Raw genomic sequence first — 19,639 nt, 5'->3', positions numbered from 1 at the left:
CTACACTGCCCACCCTACCCAATGCTTCCTTCAGTTTCTTTCACAGATGTCAGACCTGCAGTTTGGTATGATTTCCCCACCTTCTCCTGCTCTCTTCCCCTTTATTCTTTTTGTGTGTGTGTTTATGTGTGTGGAAGCCCAGAGTCTTAACCACTGGACCACCAGGGAAGTCCCATTCTCCTTTATTCTTCATAGGTGTCCATCCCCCTCCAATATATCTCTTGCACATTTAATCACATCTTGACATGTTTCTGGAAGACCCAAAATGACACAAAAAACAAAGGAAAATGTGTAATACAGATTTTAAAATTTCTCATATATAAGTTGAATGTGCCAGGTAACATACAGTACAATGTTTTTAAAACTACAAAGCCTTTGGATTTTATATATGAAGTTTTAATTAATAAGAAACGAAAATTTATTCAGATCAATTTATTTGAACTCACATCCAAGAAGAAACATTCAACTTCAGGATTAGAAATAAAAATGGGAACACTCTACTTCTTTTTGGGTAAGGGGTGGATACAAGCCTGATAAGAGTACTAATAGCTTTGTGAAGTTACTACTTAAACTCTGTATATTCAAGTATATATCGAGTGCGTACTTGGTTTATACAGAATTTATCCAAGTCTAGCAAAGTCAGCATAATTTAAGTAAATCTCCTTGAGTTTTACACTCTCAAGTCTGAAAGCTTAGATTTGATTATAACCATGGCAAAAGTGATTATCTTTACTTCCTGCAAATGTAATCAACTTTTAAAATAACTTAGGCAAACATCAATTTCACACAAACCTTATTAAGGGTAGGAGGAAATTGCAACTGTTCATCTAATTGCAGAGTCTAAACCATAAATTCAAATGCACCATTATCTTTATTGTCAAATCAAGTCAAGAAAGCCTATTGCAGGCTAAAAGAAGTGAATGTGAATCTGCAGGGTCCACTAAGGGAATACGTTGAAAACCTATCATCACATTAGTACTTAACAGCTGTACAGAAATTATTTTCAAGTATGCTCCAAGGGTCACCTCTTAACTGAAGAATTAACCTTCAGGAAGTCAAGAGACAAGTGTTATTATCTATATTTTATGTGCTAGGAAATGAAAGTAAAGAAAGATTTAGGATTGAGTAATCTATTCAAAATTAAAAAGTAAATCAAAAAGACTGGCTTTATTTGAAACAGGAGTCATGTGCCTTAAATTCCTTTCCATTGGGTTATATCCATTCGTCTACTATTCTATTTAGTCTACATTTCTATTTAGAAGCCAAACCGTTTCCAAAAGTTACCTCCATTTTGTCTCCAATATCTTAATGTGTTAAGAATAGTATAGACAGACTCTTGTAGTGTTGCTCATTTCTAGTAGACCATTAAAAAAGAAAAACCTCTTGTGCTTTCTGTTCATTCTTTAGAAATAAAAATGGATGTAAAACTGATTATGTAAAACTAAGATTGTAAAGATTTTCTTCCAAAGTAGAAACAATAATCTGCTTGACTTCAAATCTTTTATTCATTTGGGCATTAAATTACCTAACACACAATCTATTTTACATTTAAACAGTTTTCCTTGTGTTATCTCCAGGAATGTTATATAATTAAGTCCACTTCCTGTCAAATTTCCTCTACCAAAATCAATATATAACCTATTTGACTCTGATTATAGCTAAAAGTGACAAAAAAGACTTTTAATGAAAACTAAGAGTATATTTGTAAGAGTTAGGTCTCAAGGCTTTTGTTTCATAGGAAGGAAGCTCTCTATTACATGGATCTATAAAATGATCCAAACTTCAGAGAGACAGGAAGCTGATAACTTGATTTATCTTCCTAATGGCTTTGGCTCATGAATAAATGATAATGGTTTGTGTTTTTCTTATAAAAAGAAATGTAATTTGTATAATGATATGAGTCCTATTTGCCACATTTGCTCTACTTTTTAAAAAAGGATTTCTACTTACTTAGACGTTCTTTATATTATTTACAATAAGAAGTCAAAATTTTTAACTGAAAGCCATTTTTTTGACCACAGTTTGCCATTAGCTGACATTCAGGAAGGAACACAGGTCTGATCACCAAATCAATAAATCTAGCCACAGACTGACTAAAAGCTTCCTTTAATCTTCTTCCTATTAGGTCTTCCTTTAAATTAAACCATTCCCTCTGTGAATTATTTAAGTGAATGGCATGGTTATAGAAAGATCAGATATGATTCTTCATACAAAAATGCTCAAGGAACCTAAAAAATCCATTCAGCATGTTTCAGGAATTATAGTATGAATCAAGATGCTGTAGCTTAAAAAAGGAGAGGGGGGGCTTGGGGGTATTCCTGAAAGCTTCAGAGAGAAATAGAAAAGTCAAGTTTATTTCCTGGTTAGGGTAGGATGATTCCCAAAGCACATTTAAGTGTCCGGTCCAGACTAGCTATTAGTGATCAAGTAGTCCCCTTTCACTGTCAAGGCTTTCCCCTGAGGTAATGCCTAAAGTCTTAATTTTAATATTTTATCTTGTTTCTTTTAGCCCCATCCTCTCTCATCAATAAGTGCCACACATTCCCACCATGCTGAATGCTTTCTCAACTCTGTAATTTACACTTTTCAAACGCTCACCATGTCCAACTTAGTTACAAAATTTATTGGGTTGGCCAAAAAGTTCGTTCGGGTTTTTCATATTGTACCGAAAACCCGAACGAACTTTTTGGCCAACCCAATGTATTTAGATATATTTGTATCTTCCCACATTGTTCCTTTCAAAACTTATACTCATTCACTTACACATAATTTCAGTAATTACATTTTTAATGAGTTAAGTTTCTGAATACCGAATGCTCTTCCAAATGTGTCCACAAGTCACTGAGAAAGGGTTAAACCTTTCTAAATTCCAATCCCTTCAAGCTTTAAAAAATTTATTATTACTCTTCTTTTTCCTTCATGGTAAACAATTCCTTTCTCAAATCTTGCATTTCTACTTTCCCGATTTCTTTTCTGTAGCAAATACCAAAGGAAAAAATACAAACCGTTTCAGCGTAAATGAGTCTCCTTCCTGCTCTCATTTATTAGATCACCTACTTCAAGGCTATATAAATGGCAGTATTTTGAAAATGTTAACAGCTATCAATACCTTGAAGTTGAAAAAATAAGAAAGCCAGAGAAAATATATCACAAGCAACCAGTCTGAATATATGAAAGGCTACTTAGATCTTGATTTTCATATAAATACTAATTTTTTACCATTATAAAAGACAACGTAATATTTCATTTTTCTTTATAAAATTACCTTTTAACAGAATATTCACTAGATAGTCATTCCTTAGGTTTTTCTGTATTGATAAAAAGTTATTTTTAAAAGAAAAATATTTAAAACAATATTGTTTCATAGAAACAGAAAGTCTCAATATCAAATTCTGATAAAAAACTATAATTATGGGTAGAGCCTTACCATACTATTAATTTTCTTTCACCAAAGATGGACATTTAGAAGTGCTATATTGGTAAATAAGATAAGCTTCTCAGTGATCTACAAAAGCGCCACAATAAAGATGAGGTAGTAAGAGACTGTCCCACTTTTGTAAAAGGGAAATATCTTTAGAAGAGATATTTATCCTGACATTGGTGTTGATATCCCGAGCCTCATCACTGCTAAGAGAGGTGCCATTTTAGTAGCTAACCCTCACTGGAACCAAGACAATCTTGAGATCACTGAGAAAAAAATATGCTAGAAGACAATGGTAACAGATTTTCTTGTTTAATTTTGTGATAATTGCTAAAAATTTATTTTAAAGCAATTATTTTTAAATGCCATCTTTATGTTATCAGCAGAACTGCAGGAAAGGGAAATGCTACTTCAACATAAAAGCAATGATACTTAAGAAACATCTATTCTAACGTGGAAATCTGAGTCAAATTTCTTTCAATCCAGGTAGAAGCAGCTTCCTACTAGAGCTAAACTAGCATCAAGAAATCAGTTACTATGATATTAAAAATGCCAACTTGTACAAAGGGGTAGACAACTCACCAGAAGGAATAACTGTCTAGGAAATTTATTATTCACTGATTCTTTAAAAAAGAAGAGTAGGCTATCATTCCATCTATCTTATTATATAACATTTCTAAAAATACTTCCCCGTTCTGGGGATGTTAAATTCAAAATATTACGCCTGGTGCCCAGTATTGTTCAGTATGGCATAAGCCATGTAGCTCTCAAAATGTTTCCCTTTTTTTGAAGCCATACTAAAGACATGTTAGTTCTGAAAATAGGAATAATTATCTGAAACCTGAAGATCAAAACCAATATTAAGCTCCCTGAATACTGAGCTCCATGTTTACTTCTTGAATCTTTATTCAAGCTCAATTTAAAATAATGAAAAACTACCTAGGTCTCTTTGGTTACCAATGGAAATTTGTGGCTGTTTATATAAACTGTGGCATCTCTCCAAACTAACAGGCTCAGAGTTTCTAAAACAGAGCTAAGCAGAAGCAACAGTTCATAAGTAAATACAGAAAAACCTCAGTTGCTTTATTACTTTAGTAACTACTAGTTACTAATAGTGTTATCATTATTTTTAAAACTTCCAGTGAGAAAGGAACAATACTTATGTTCTTAAGATGGTAACTCTTCCAAGTCTGAGAGAAAGATCTACTCAAGGAATAATAAATGACCATGCCACATTATAGAAGAATAAATTCACCCCCAAAATATCATGTCCTCATTTGATTCTTACTGACCTGATTAATCAAATTTAGTAATTCTGCTTTACAGTTAATATTTAAAATGAAAACACATGAAGTTTGATTTTAAGCCATTTTGCTAACCTTTAACATCCCTATAAGTAAATTATAAAAGTCAATTACATTACTATGGATTGTAAATTACAACACACTCAGCTTTACTGAGGACTTTTAAAACAACTGAAAAGGCTGATGGGGAAACTATATCTTATGTATAGGAATGCCAATGGCATAGGTTAACAAAGTATTTTATATGTAAGGACAGGATTATTTTTAAAGAAAAGTATGAAATACAGATTATTTAACTGTGTTTGCAATGCCTACCAAACTTCAAATATCCCTGGATCATATGCAAATTACAGTTAAGAAAAGAAAAAAATTAAGTATACAATCTACATGGTAAAAACAAAAACCAAACACCTAGTCAAAAATATCCATTAACTCCTAGTGTGTAACAATTATTAAACAATTATTATTGTTAAACAATTATTGTATCCTAAGAAAAATAAACTGATCTGGAAGTAAAATTTAGGGCATAAGTTTATTTTGGACTTCAACTGCCCCTGTAGAAAAAATTCAAAGTGGCATAATAAGAAAAATAAAATATTAAATGAAAATATGTATATAATCACTCCCGTGTTCCTACCCTTTTCCTAGCATTGTTGTTCTGGTGCATCAATCCTGAGTACTCTAACTTTTGATTTATAGTGATATTCTTTCAGATATAATTTCATGGAAGAAGGAATTGGAAGGGCATCAATGCCATCATAAGTTGTACAGTTACAAATAACTGTTCTGCATATATGCTGCAGGGGAAAGGGGAAAGTCCGAATTAAAGGAGTGGATAAAAGTGGTTCAAAGAACATACAGGCACTCGGGTCCTTATAATGCTCTAGGAGCCCAGTAATGTCGGGAGAATGGAAGACACAAGGATCATGTGCATCAAAGCTAAAGTTGTGATTCCACTGTTCAATTCTAGCATGAAGAGAACGACTATAGCGTCTAAAACTAACGGAGAATAAATAGTCTTCCTGTGCTGAATCTCGCAGTAAAAAGGTACCCTCTGGTTTTCCTTCTAGTAGAGCTTCAGCTGCATATTTATCCATAACGCCCCAGTAACATGGATTATTATTGATCTGAAGGAGGTCTGGTACAAGACAGTGGACATAATCAATCTGGGTATGGTACTTAGGAGGTGTTTCCAGTTGCAGGGTTTCTTCATCAATTTCCCATTTGGGTTTGTTTCTTTTCCTGGAACTTGTGCAAAGTGTTATAATTTCATCATCTGAATCCATATCACTATCTTCTATACTGTTATCTGAAGCCAGGTTTATTATAGAGCCAGTCCCAGGACCACCTCTACCCGAAGAATCGTTATTGGTTATGACACAGGGCTGAACACTGGTATGTGAGAAGCAGTTGACCTCTTCCATGTTTCTTCGTTGTTTTAGTTGACCATCCCTCAATTCAGTCTGAGACAAGTCTGTGCTTACCCATTCATCTGATTTGGGACTTATAGGAGCAGTGTGTCGTTTAATAAAATGCCACCTAAAGGCTAAATCTGATCGAGGTGGGAAAGGACACTTATCTAACATGAGTTCACTGATATGAATTTTTCTTTTAGACGGAAGCCCTGAAGAGTGCCGACTACTACAATTTTTTATTGGAAAACACTGCCCCACAGCATCTTGCAGTTTCTGTTTAAGAGATCGGCCTAAAAATCTATGCCCACAGGAATGATCTAAATCCAACTCGATAGATGAACAGCTGTGCTTCCTTTCTTGGCTCCTTAAAGGAACTTCAGTTTTCTCTATAGCACTCACTGTTTCAGCATCTGAACAACTTTCACTCTTTTTTGACCAAGATAACTTCTTTCCACTCCATACATAACCATCCTTTCTGTCAGCACTTCGACTCCGACTAGTTTTGGGCCTTACATCTACATTTTTACTATTACTTTCACTATTTTCTGCCATTTTAACAAACTGTCCACAAATTCCAGTGTTATAAATACTGCTCTTTCAGTTTTTCCGGTAGAATGTTTCTTCTGGGCATTTTCTGGATATATCTAAGGAAGAAAAAGATCATTAATCGTTTGTCATTAACATTGTATAGATTATATATCAAGCCCCAATTATACATAAGATGAAAAGATGAAAAAGGACAATTAATACATTAAAAACAAACTACTGGAAATGTTGGAAGGCAGTTCCAAGCTATTTTGTTCCCACTTAAATAAACTACTTTACCTTATGCTAATAATTCCATAGTGCCATGGAGTCAAGAATCTGAGTACCTTTCCCACAGCTAGTTTCGATGTGAATCAAAAAAGCTAAGCATCCTCTCAGCTAAAAGATATGTCTGAAATGTGAACAATTTCCAGTTTTGAGGTACATCTTATGCCAATCTCTCCTCCCCTTATTTTTTAATTTCACAGCAGACCAGGAAATTCTTTGTTAAGAGATGAGAAACCTATGAGCTGGTGTTTGATGACCACTACCCTCCTTCTCTCTCCTTGTTTTCTTTCTTATTGATTGAAAATATGAATAGTTTTAAGTTATAAAAGCTGTTAAGAATTTATTAAATAAATAATCACCACTGAATAGTAGGAATGTCATGCAAGAATTCCCAACGCAATTTTTGTCAACTCATTTAAATATTTGGTCAACTTCACTATCAGTCTAGGCAGTTTGTAGAAAATTTGGAATTGGATAAAAATTTGTTATTTTATACACACATACACTTCCTTATATTCTTCTTCTTCTTCTTCTTCTTTTTTTTTTTTTCGGTACGCGGGCCTCTCACTGTTGTGGCCTCTCCCGTTGCGGAGCACAGGCTCCGGACGTGCAGGCTCAGCGGCCATGGCTCACGGGCCCAGCGGCTCCGCGGCATGTGGGGTCCTCCTGGACCGGGGCACAAACCCGCGTCCCCTGCATCGGCAGGCGGACTCTCAACCACTGCGCCACCAGGGAAGCCCTATTCTTCTTGATAATTTCAAAAAACAAGCAGATAAAGTTCTACAGGGCAATGCCTTTCCTATGAAATTGGCTAGATATACTAGAATTTATAATGTAAATAAAATTTTATTAAGACTAATAGTAATGATTGGTCGTAGGTAGAAACTACTTAACTATTCTTAGATGGAAAAAGATTTAAGCCCAGAATTGGGGGGAGGGATTCTATAATCTCAAATATTTTACAAGTGAAAGTTGAATTTTGAGACTGAGAAAATCAGTTGTACTCAACATTCTGATCATGATTAAGCTTCTGATTATATCAGAGGAACATTAACAATCCCAACAGTCAAGTAAACGTTTAGAGCTATGTGAATCTATTTTCATAGCAGTAGGGTTTGAAACAAGCATCTGCAGAGGCAAATATGATTGGGAAGTGCTTAAAAGTGTGAACTAATGACACAGGCTTGCCATATAAAGTACCCCATTACTAAACAATGAATAGCATCGGGTGATTATATTTATTATTTTGATTTAGTGAGCTCACTGGTACGTAATCATTTAAAATCCACAGGGAAAAAATATTTGAAAATCTAAATTTGAAAGAAACATCATCACTTAGTATACCAAAATTATACTCAACAGCATGCTTTGGTTGTTCATTGACTAAATTCCACTGAACAAAAATAAACTGGCAGAAGCTACAAAGTAGGCTGAAGTATATGAAGAGTCAGTGATCAGGAGAGACGCTTGTTACTAACAGCTTACACTTGTATTTTTCAAATAAAAAATTAAAAAGGAGCCCCAAGCAGATATTTTTTTGTTAACACTACATACTTTCAACTTTTTTATTCAGCATAATAATGTGAAAAGTATATCATGTAAGGTTTAAAATACCTGGTGTTTTTATTTACTTTAAAAATATGAAAGTAGCAGATTATTAACTCTATGATCAACTTTACTCCACTGGGTGTGAGCATCTTCATCTTCCTTTATTTCTATATCAGAGCTAAGTCTGTACCTCTGCTCTCTCTCTTTTTTTTAAAAAAAAAATCTTTATTGGAGTGTAATTGCTTTACAGTGGTGTGTTAGTTTCTGCTGTACAACAAAGTGAATCAGCTATACATATACATATATCCCCATGTATCCTCCCTCTTGCGTCTCCCTCCACCCTCCCTATCCCACCCCGTACCTCTGCTCTTGATGACATTCCCACCTTTACCAGGGCCTGCTTCCATTGCTCGCTCTTAACTTCTCTCTGCCTTCAAAAACAACCAAGTCTCCTATAAACTGTTTTAGTGATTCCAATGCTTCCTTTAGTTATAATTGCTGCTTTCCATATTAAATTTCTTAATGAGTAGTATAACTTGATTTCCTCTCAGAAAGAAAATAGTTTTGTTTTTCTCTAATTATAAAATAAATAATGATCCAGTTTAAAATGGCTATGTGAAAATCTTTTTGCTCCATTTTTCTCAGAAGTCAGCCCATAACAAGGGAAGATGAGAAATAAAAACAAACCTCATCTTCAATGAAACTAGCAGATATCTATAACCTGAGTGACAAAATACAAGGACAGAAAATGAACAGAGGAGCAATGACTGACTCAGCAGCGGAGAGGAAGGTGACACCAGGCACAAAGGCAACGTGGATGAGAAGCAAGCCAACAGAGCAGGCAAAGTCCAGGACACCCAGAGGTACCAGGTGCTACAGAAAGTATGGATGGAGAACAGGGCAGAAAATGGGGAGGTAGGTTGAAAATTTGCATACATGCAGTTAGATGTCTCTAATTGTTACTCTCATACTTAGAGGAGATGGGAAATTTATCAATATTATTTGGAGAAGCTGAACCAGAGAGGCTCAGGACTTTGGATACTAGGCATGGTGAGGATAGATGGGAGGTTTGGGACTAAAATCAGAAAGAAAATTCCCTGCTCCCTTCTTCCATCCAGCTTCTAGAACTCCAGCAGCCAAACTTACACCTCCTAATAGGAGACTGGAAGATACATACTATGCTGGAGAAACAGAATGGCCAAAGAGAAAAGACCTATAGATGCCGACAACTGGAAATCCTCCAATAAAAAGCTGGAGGGCCACCCAAGCATGCCGTGAAGCTCATCCATCCATAAGCCCAGCCTACTTACATAGTGCTTCCAGGCAGCACTGCTGTGCTTCATTTACTCTAGAATATGACATGTCACCAGACTTTTTTTTTTTTTTTTTTTTTCTTTTTGCGGTACGCGGGCCTCTCACTGTTGTGGCCTCTCCCGTTGCGGAGCACAGGCTCCGGACGCGCAGGCTCAGCGGCCATGGCTCACGGGCCCAGCCGCTCCGTGGCATGTGGGATCTTCCCGGACCGGGGCACGAACCCGTGTCCCCTGCATCGGCAGGCGGACTCTCAACCACTGCGCCACCAGGGAAGCCCTCACCAGACTTTTGAGGAAAGCCTCTAAAATAAACAAGCGAATAAAACAAAGAACTTGGAGAAAAAAGTAAGCATGAAAGCAGCAGGTAATAAAATAGATCTCTTCCAAGTTAAGAGAATATATTATACCAATGAATAAAATGAGGTAGGGACAATCAGAGAATAAGAAAAATTTGGAAATTAAAACCATGATTACAGGAAAAAAAATATTCAATAGGAAAGTTGGAGGTAAGCTGAGGAAATAATAGGAAAGAGGAAAAAAATGGTTAACTAGACAGAGAAGATAAGAAAATTAGAGGATCAATACAGACACTTCACAGAATATAACAAAATGGAGAGGGAAATTATAAAAGAAAATATGTTAGAAAATTTCCCAGAACTGAAGGCCATGCGTCTCCATACAGAAGGAGCACAATGAGTGCCCCGCACAAGGGAAAATACACACCAAGTTACATTATTCTAAAATGTTAGAACCCTAGAGATAAAGAGGTGATATCGAAGTCTTCCTACCTTATAGACAACAATACTCTAAGTATTGTATGCTTATAAATCTGTTAAAGAGAGTAGACCTCGTGTTAAGTGTTCAATCAATCGATTTATGTATGTAACCCAGCCCCCCCCCCAAAAGGCTTCCTGAGGGAAGAAAGTCACAAAGGACTGAAAATAAAATAGCATCTGTTTTCTCCACAGTAAGTAACAGTGGAAGCTAGAGGATAGTTTCCAACCTTGAAGATCACCAGCCTAACAATCAATCAAATAGGATAAAATAAAGAAATTTTCAGACATGCAAAGTAACAACAATTTTACCTCATATTGGAGGATGTGCTCTTCTAAAATAAGAGTGTAAACCCAAAACAAATGGCATAACAAAGGAAACAAGGTATTTAACATATGAGAAAGGAAATGTGAATTCCTGGGATGCTTAAGAAGGGGAGTTTCCAGACAACAGGGTGTTTGGTGCTGCTAGAGAGTAACTAGTTCATATAACCACGTAAGGACGTAAGGCTCTTTGTGTAATAAGAGAATGGAAAGAGACTAAGGAGACTAAAAGAGAGGTAAATCCTCATCTATCAGAAGAGGAACTCAACCAATAATGTCTAATAATTGATGCATCAAGAGAGAAGTATAAGCATATGATTTAGAAATGTGAAGATAAATATCAGAAAAACAAATTATGAAAGTAGAAGGCTTTGAGATGGGTAGGAGAGGAATGCAGCATTTCTTAGCTTATCTAAGCTTTTCAGCTTAATTTAACTTGAACCTATGTACACATATCATTTTGATGACCATAAATAAAAATAACAGTACTTTATACTCACTGTGAAAAGTTCAAACTTAAAGCTATGAAGAAAAAAGTAAAAACTATCCATAATCCTACCACCCAGCAGTAACCATTATAACATTTTCAGTATCTCTATACATGTACATGACAAGGATGCAGTTCCATAGCACAATGATGGCAGACATTAGAAATATGGTTTGAGCCCAGTTTATTTTGTACTAGCCATATGACCTTGAAACCTCAGTTTCTTCATCTGTAAAATGGAGACACTGATGCTATCTATTTCATTAGGCTGGTGGGAATTAAATGAAATAATGTATGTGAAGTATATACCTAGCTCAGATTCTAAATGTACCAAGTATAAAGTTTAACATATTTTTTCTTTTTAAAAAAAGAAACAGATATTACATATGTTTTATTATAGCACCCAAGCCAGTTTTATTGAAATAGTTCATAAAGGAAGAAATCACAGAAATACCTCTGTCTCTAGCCCATGCTAACTGTAAAGTTTACAAGCAAATATAATTTTCAGGATGATAACTAATGTTTCAAAATGAAAAAGGATCAATACACTAGGTATAGCTGAAACTCAACAGACCATGAAGCTATAGAACAATTTGACATTTTCCCTCAGAGAACTGATTTCCAGCCTTACTCTATACAAGTTTACATGCTAACATAACAGATTTACTTTAGCAAGGCTTACCAACTTGTACATAATAGGTAGCAATCCATCAAGTATCTCTGGACTTTAGGTTAATTGTTCTTACATATGCTAATGCTGCAGGGATCCATAAAATAAAGCAAAAAATACCATTGCCCTAGATGAATTTTCCATACATTTACCTGTACTTAAAGAGTTAATGCATAGAAAATCTTCTTTTGACTGGTTATCTTTTTGTATCTAAGAACTACAGCCTTATATAAATTTTACATAGCATTCTTGTGATAGAAAACTGAGTTCATGCTTCAGAAGTCCCACTTTTATCAACTGTTATGGTAAAAAATATATTTGGTAAAATATACCATATCACTATATGGGCCAGAATGTCACTTAATGTGGTAATCTTCAAAGCAGGAAGAAAATTTAACTTCTATTTATACTTGTCTAAAAATTAGAAAACTTAAAATTTATGAATATTGAATATATGGTTGACAATGTTCCCATCACTCATTATGAGATGGTTATTTGTCTGATGAGGTGCTATTCCTGAGGGAAGAGTGGGAGCTCCAAAAAGCTAAGGACTCGATGGCAACCCTCTCCATTTCTTTGTGCACTTTTAGTGCACCGCAACTGATTCCATGTTGCTGGAATACATTTGTGGATTATATTATCTTAGGTAAGAGAATCTTTACAATACTTTGTAAATAGACATGATCACGGAAATTTTATAACACACGAGGTTTGCTAGTTATTTCAGGGCAAAGTACTTAAGTTGCTGAAATTTTAAGACAAGTTATGTATTTTTCTTTTACAAAATGACAAATGTTCTAAGTTTGATGACCTTTATTGGGATAATAAGTGGCTCTGAGAAGCTACTTAGCAGATACATTAAGAAAAAAGGCAAAACAAAACATATAACTGGTCTCTTCATGGTTCAGGTAACTTAAAAAAAAAACTTATGCTATGGTGACATCTTTTTAGAAAAAAAGATACTCAGAATTTCCTTCACTATCACATGATTTTATTACAAAAATGATAAAAATGCATCATGCATATAACTCTCGCACCTTTACACTTTAAACAGATGGCAAAAGATCTTCTAATCTCTTCCAAAAGTTGCATTAAATCAAAATTCATAAAATTAAAAAAATTCAATCACATTGCTCTCAATAAAAATAACATTTTTTAAACATCTTTATTGGCATATAATTGCTTTACAATGTTGTGTTAACATTATTAATTTTCAGTGAAAATTTTTTTTTATTTTTAAAGACTAAAAATGAGTTTTAAAAAAGTGCTTTTGGTGTCTTGCCTATACATGTAAAACCTGAATGTTAAAAAAAAAAGTGTAAGGTTCTCAATCTGAATGAGTCCTTTCAAATACCCCATCATTAATTGTTGGAATTTTATACAAACTTCGTAGAAATGAAGTAGAAGATGAGATACAAAATGGAAAAAAAGTGACTTTAGTACCATCTTTATGTAGTATAGAAATCAATGATTATACTTTGAAAAGTGTTCACAAATCAACAATCTTTGTTAGTAACTGCAAAGAATTTTTTTTTTTTTTTTTTTAAAGCCGGTGAAAGAATCACTTGGGAGAAAGTGCTTTGACTCTTGATTCAATTATTAATTTTTTAAGAAGGCATCTAAGTTACAATGCCCTGGGGAATACACAGTGACTTTTTTTTTTTAATTGTTATTTCTTAATGAGCAAGAGGCAAACGTCTAAAGCAAGTTTATTTAAACCTTTTTCAAAAAATCAAGTTCTCAGATTCACTAGCCATTTGATCCCAGGTTCTATAATCAATTGCACTGAACAGTGATAAATGAATGAATACCCAATGTGACCCTTCTATGCTAACAACAGATTTAAATAACAGTTAGTACTCCTGAATAAGGTTGGGAAGGTGATTTTAATTCAAATTCCCATTGAAAACTTTTTTAAAAGCCAGTAGTTAAAGGGTTAAACTTCATTCATCTAGAAACTTCATTGTATTCTCTATGATGTTGGATAACAGAGCATTATTGTACATATTAATCATTCATTGAACTACTGTGTCTACAATGCTGATGTCTACCTAAGGCCAGAATTCATGTAAATACTAAATTTGATGTTATAAAGAATAATTTACTATACTACAAAGAATTCACAAATAAATTATTATTCTGGCAGTTATTTACCCCTGGGAATTTCCTTACCAAATCTATGTTTCCAAAGTTTACCTGCCATTATGTGTCCCAAAACTCCTTGAATGCATTCTGATCATAGTCCATGTTATTTGAATTGGATTCTGTGGGTTAGAGTCCTTGATGTTTGATCATAGACTAATATTTGAGTTGGATTCTATGGGAACACTTAAGAGTCCATGAATGGAATATACTGGATAGTACAAGAGAGGTAAATTCCTCGGAATGTTAATGAAACAACATAAAAAATGGGTTTGTTCAAATGAGAAACATCTCTGAACTATAAAGTGTTTTTTTCTCATTACGAAAGCAATACAGGCTCATTTTCCAGTAAATATTTTAAAATATCTCCTTTTTCATGCTACCAAGCCATGGCTCATGGGACTTAACTGGATTTATTTGGGAGAAAACACACACACACACAACACACACACACACACACACACACACACACACACACACACTCACACACACACACACACACACACACACTGATTAGCACCACTACACCCTTCCTTCCCTTCTCCAAACTTTCTCCACTTACTTTCCTAATTATATTTTGCTTATGTCAGTGTCCCCCAATCTGAACTCCTGTGTACACTAGTGCTAAAAGATGTTAATATATACATGTTCTAGAGAAACAGAGGTTTCCTTATTAAACAAGTTTGGGAATCACTTCCCCTCTGAAAGATTACAAGGCACCTTCAGCAAAAGGTTCCAGGAGGTCCTTCAGTTAAGAAACCTGCTTAAGCCACAGTTTCCTTTATTTAACTCATCAAGAGCCGTTTTGTGGAAGAAACTGTGGGAGAAACATTAACTTGGGCTAACATTAAAATAAGTGTACATTCCCTGAGCATGCTAGCTAAAGATAAAGAGAAATGTCCAGGACCTGTCACTGAAGAGGGTTAATTTAGTGTGAAGAGGGAACAGAAAACTAAGAGCTGGCACTATAAACTTCTAAAAGCGCAAGAACCAGGACTTCCCTGGTAGCACAGTGGTTAAGAATCCACCTGCCAATGCAGGGGACACGGGTTCGAGCCCTGGTCCGGGAAGATCCCACCTGCTGCGGAGCAACTAAGCCCGTGTACCACAACTACTGAACCTGCTCTCTAGAGCCCACGAGCCACAACTACTGAAGCCTGCCCGCCTAGAGCCTGTGCTCCGCAACAAGAGAAGCCACTGCAATGAGAAGCCCATGCACCACAATGAAGAGTAGCCCCCGCTCGCCGCAACTAGAGAAAGCCTGTGCACAGCAATGAAGACACAACGCAGCCAAATATAAAAATAAAATAAATAAATTTATTAAAAAAAATTTTTTTTAAATTAAAAGAGCAAGAACCTTAACAGAATCTTAGAAACCAGAATATTTAAGATATTCGATTGTGACTCTTAGAGAATAAATTGGATTGTACAGATGTACTTCTTCTTTTCAATTTGTAATTTTTTAATTATAAAAATTATATATGCTCATTATAAAATATATGGAACATTCAGAAAAGTTCAAAAAGGAGGAAAAAAAACTGTAATTCAATTACCTAGAGGCAATCAATTTAGACATTTTGGCCAATTTCCTTGTAGCCTTTCTTCCTAGTACAATTTAGTCTAAAGAGGAAATTTTTAAGTTATAAAGATCTATAAAAAATTAACAATCTAGTTTGTCACTATACCATATTTAAAAATGAAGCATGGTGCAGATGAAACAACAGCATGAGTTGCTAAATCATCAAACATGATCTAAAATTTAGACTTTGTCACTTACTAGCTATCTCTCCTGATTTTTAGAATCTCATTTAGCTTCAGTGTTCACATTGTTAAATCTGGATACTGTCAGCTGCCCCATGTTTTTACTGCCAGGATTAAAATCTATGAAAACAGCATACATTGAGCTTAATGAGAATACATACTACGTTCTGTAATACGTTCTGTCTTCTCAGAACCTTCCATGTAGAATAAGCTAATTTCTAAAAATGAGAGATGGGAAAGTGGCAAAATTAAGGGAAAAGAATGAAAGGAAACAAAGGCTATATATAAGGCTAGAAAATCCAGACAAAAACATATCTCAAAAACCTGAGGCTGAGGAAGCTTTGGCATTTCTGAAATATCATAAAGCACTTTCTATTACTCCTGATACTAAACATGCTCTTTTAAAAAGTGTGTTTAAGCTTTAAATTCTTGAAAAGTAGTATGGGTGTAAATAACCAAACTTAATTATAAAAAGTTTGTAATTTCTTACAAGCTAACTTAGTAAATAAACAGGTTTCAACAGTAAGAGTAGGCAAAGTTTTTTTTAAAAAAACGATCATAGATTATTCTTTTCATTGCTTTATGATAATTACGTATGCTTACATTTAAGCTTGCGTAACAAGTTTTACCTACAAACTAGTATAATGTTATTCTAGAATTAAATAAAATTGTTTTTATGTTCTGATAAAACTAAATTCTAAGTTTTATGGCAACAGTTATGACTTGGAGAGGCAGTATGGTAGACTACTTGGATCAGAAGTTAATAGACCTGGGTTCTATTTCTAGTTCAGACAGTTGGTTAGGTGTGTGACCTTGGACAACTCACAACCTTGCTGAGCCTTGTTTTTTTTCATTCATAAAAAACAATGATTATATCTGTCTCGCTGTAGTAAGGATCCACTGCCACTGTAACAACACCAGAGTCAAATATTAGCTGTCTTTGGCCAGCGGAACTGGGTAGGTTGAGAACAGGACTTTCCTGTATTCCCTTTTATACCTTAGAAAGTTTATACATGCACAAGTATTATTTACCCCAAAAATCAATTAAATAGGCTGGTAAGATTCAGGACACTTCCAGAGATATAAAAATTTTCAGATTTCTAAACTGCCTTCAATGTTTTTTTTTCAATACTCTGTTCTCAGTTTTGTTATTACTCTCTTCTAGCCTTATCTTTCATAGGATTAATAATTTTTACATCAAATATCAATACATATTTTATTAAAAAGGAATTTAAAAAACTCCTCTCATAAGGCAATACTGATATGCCTCCTGGATAAAGTCAGATTATATGACATTATTATTTATACAGATAATACTGCCACAAGTAGAATGGTAATATATTCATGCTTTCTCACCCTATTGTCCTTGAGAACAACAATATTTGTGAGCCTAAGGGTACTATGAATGGTCACAACAGAGAAACGGTAACTAACCTTCACTGCAATCGAAGCTGCGACCTTGGCATGATTTTCAGTGAGTTCATTCAGCTATCCACTCCTATGAGACATGCACCTGACACCCACATTGGTGACGGAGAGCTACACTGGTTTCTTTTTAAAAGCTATATTATCTTAAATAACCAGGCAATTTAAGATTTAAGTTACATATTTCATTACCACACTATTGTCTTGTACATATTATTTGAATGTCTGTTTCCCTCACCAAGATTATGAATTCACTGAGGACATTAAAATTTGTCTTTTTAAAATCTGACTGAAACAGAAATGGACATGTGAAAACATACTGGCAAAAGCAAGAATACATCTTTTAACAGTTGAAAAAATTTACTGGATAATGATTCAAACAACTCCATTTTAAATGAAACTATTAAATGCCCACCCAAAGTACCCCATTAATAACACAAGACAATTAGTTTTATACATCCATGAGTATCTTCTATATACTATAACAATTCGATGGAAGAAGGTGTCATCTTCATTTTAGAGATGAGGAATCTGACATTCAGTAAAAGTAAAGAAGTATATTCAAGGTCACACGAGTAACTGTCAGAGTCAAAATTAAAATCTAGGGTTGTTCAACTCTAAGGCCCAAGCTCTTTCCATACATGTGAAATTTGTAAAAACAAAAACAAAAACAAAAAAAACCCCCCAAAAACAAAACAAAAAACCCTATGAATCAAACGTGTTCATTGCTAAAGCAGAGTGAAAGGAGAGAAGCGCAAACACCATTCATAGTTTTGAAGTCACATGGTGTTACATATTTTATAGTTACAGCATTTTATAGCTATAAATCTTGTTCCAAATTGGCAGATTCTTCTTATGTTGAGCTCTGAAAAGCACTACACTGAAATCTCATGATGATTTATTTGATGTATTACCGGACTTCTTCTTGAACCCCAGTCTATCCAGTGATATTGGATTTAAAAAAAATTAGAAATCAGTCTATCTAAACAACGAATGCTATCCAAATAAAATTAAGCCACTCGGAAAGAATCATCTCAGGTATCTTTTGCTCTTGTGGGAAATCAAGGATAGGTTGGTTATTTTCCCACAAATCCCAAGTTCTTTTTCAGCCAACCACTCTTCCTCTTCATTCACGTACCAAACCTCAGTGTCTAGCAAGCCTATTTGGAGTACTCAAAGCGACACCTTTCACAATGCCACCACGGTAAGAACTATACCATGGTTTGTCTAAATGTGTTTGCAACTTTTCCCAATGGAACTAGACTGAAAAACAATGGGGAAAACTCTACAACAGAAAAACGTTTCTCTTATGTCATAAACAAGTTCCGATTGAGACTAGAAAGTGGGTAGCAAGAAAAAATCATTGTGCAGGTTTTCATTAGAGACCGGTCTCCCAACATGGAGAACGTGAAGACCCAAGCAAAGCATAAACTTAATGGCCAAGACCTTAGCAAAGATTGTAAAGATCGAATGAAGTATTCAACAATATACTTTAGTTCTAGCTCTTCTTTTACATCTAAATATGCACTTCAGTGAACTTTAGGTGGGGTTTGAATAGGGAAACCCGAATTACTTTCTTAAGGGATATATGTAAAATGTCCTATAGAATAAGCATTAATGTACACGCCAGACCTCCAGGAACCATGAACTGAGATTAAGTCTTCCTTCCTTTACCGGTATAGAAATGACAAGATGAAGGCGCCAAGGATGTCAAGATTAAAGGCTTGAGAAGGGTCTCGGCTTCCTTTTCTCGAAAGAACATGCCCAAACATCTCGTTCTGCAGCCGGGTCCCAAGGAGGGGCTGGACCCGTACGGGGACCCGGATATGGCTGCCTGTGAGGAGCGCCCGGAAAGTAGAAGCAGACCCCGCTGGGCAAGACCAAGCAGCAACCACCCTTCCCCCACTCACCTCTCGGAGCGCAGTTTAACTGGGTCTGTCCGAGTAACTGCCGCCATCACCACCGCCATCACTCTGGGTGCTCGCTAAGCTGGAGAAGGGAGACCCAACCACTCCGGCACCTCATGTAGGTCCTCTAAGACGGATGCCTGCCTGCAAGCCTCCGCCCTTCGGTGCGGGGTTCTCATCTCAGACGTCGCAGTCACCGCCTCCACCTGCTTCGCCGGCGCCGCCACCACTTCCGTGTTCGGGTCCCTCCCTTTCTTCCTCACTCCCCCAGCAACCGGCTTTTTCCCTGCCGGCGGGCGCGCAGCTGACGCCACCGCCCAGCGACCTGGGTCGGGA

General features: G+C 35.5%; 1 protein-coding gene across 2 annotated transcripts; it reads right to left on the bottom strand.

Moving 5' to 3' along the window:
- Positions 1–2,677: 2,677 nt before the first annotated feature.
- On the bottom strand, positions 2,678–19,586 carry SOCS4 (suppressor of cytokine signaling 4). Of its 2 annotated transcripts, none has more exons than XM_082619243.1 (2): positions 19,307–19,586; positions 2,678–6,784 (listed from the first exon to the last, which is right to left on the bottom strand). In XM_082619243.1, the coding sequence occupies exon 2, from the start codon at positions 6,690–6,692 to the stop codon at positions 5,370–5,372; it is 1,323 nt and encodes a 440-aa protein (XP_082475369.1). In that variant the 5' UTR covers positions 6,693–6,784; positions 19,307–19,586; the 3' UTR covers positions 2,678–5,369. The 2 variants fall into 2 exon arrangements, with proteins under 2 accessions (XP_082475369.1, XP_082475370.1); XM_082619244.1 differs by lacking the exon at positions 19,307–19,586 and adding an exon at positions 16,133–16,202.
- Positions 19,587–19,639: the final 53 nt, after the last annotated feature.

Source organism: Mesoplodon mirus (genome assembly GCF_964341445.2).
Source record: "Mesoplodon mirus genome assembly, chromosome: 4".
In the NCBI taxonomy this organism is placed as follows: Eukaryota; Metazoa; Chordata; class Mammalia; order Artiodactyla; family Ziphiidae; genus Mesoplodon; species Mesoplodon mirus.
This window is presented reverse-complemented; position numbering and strand designations above follow the sequence as displayed.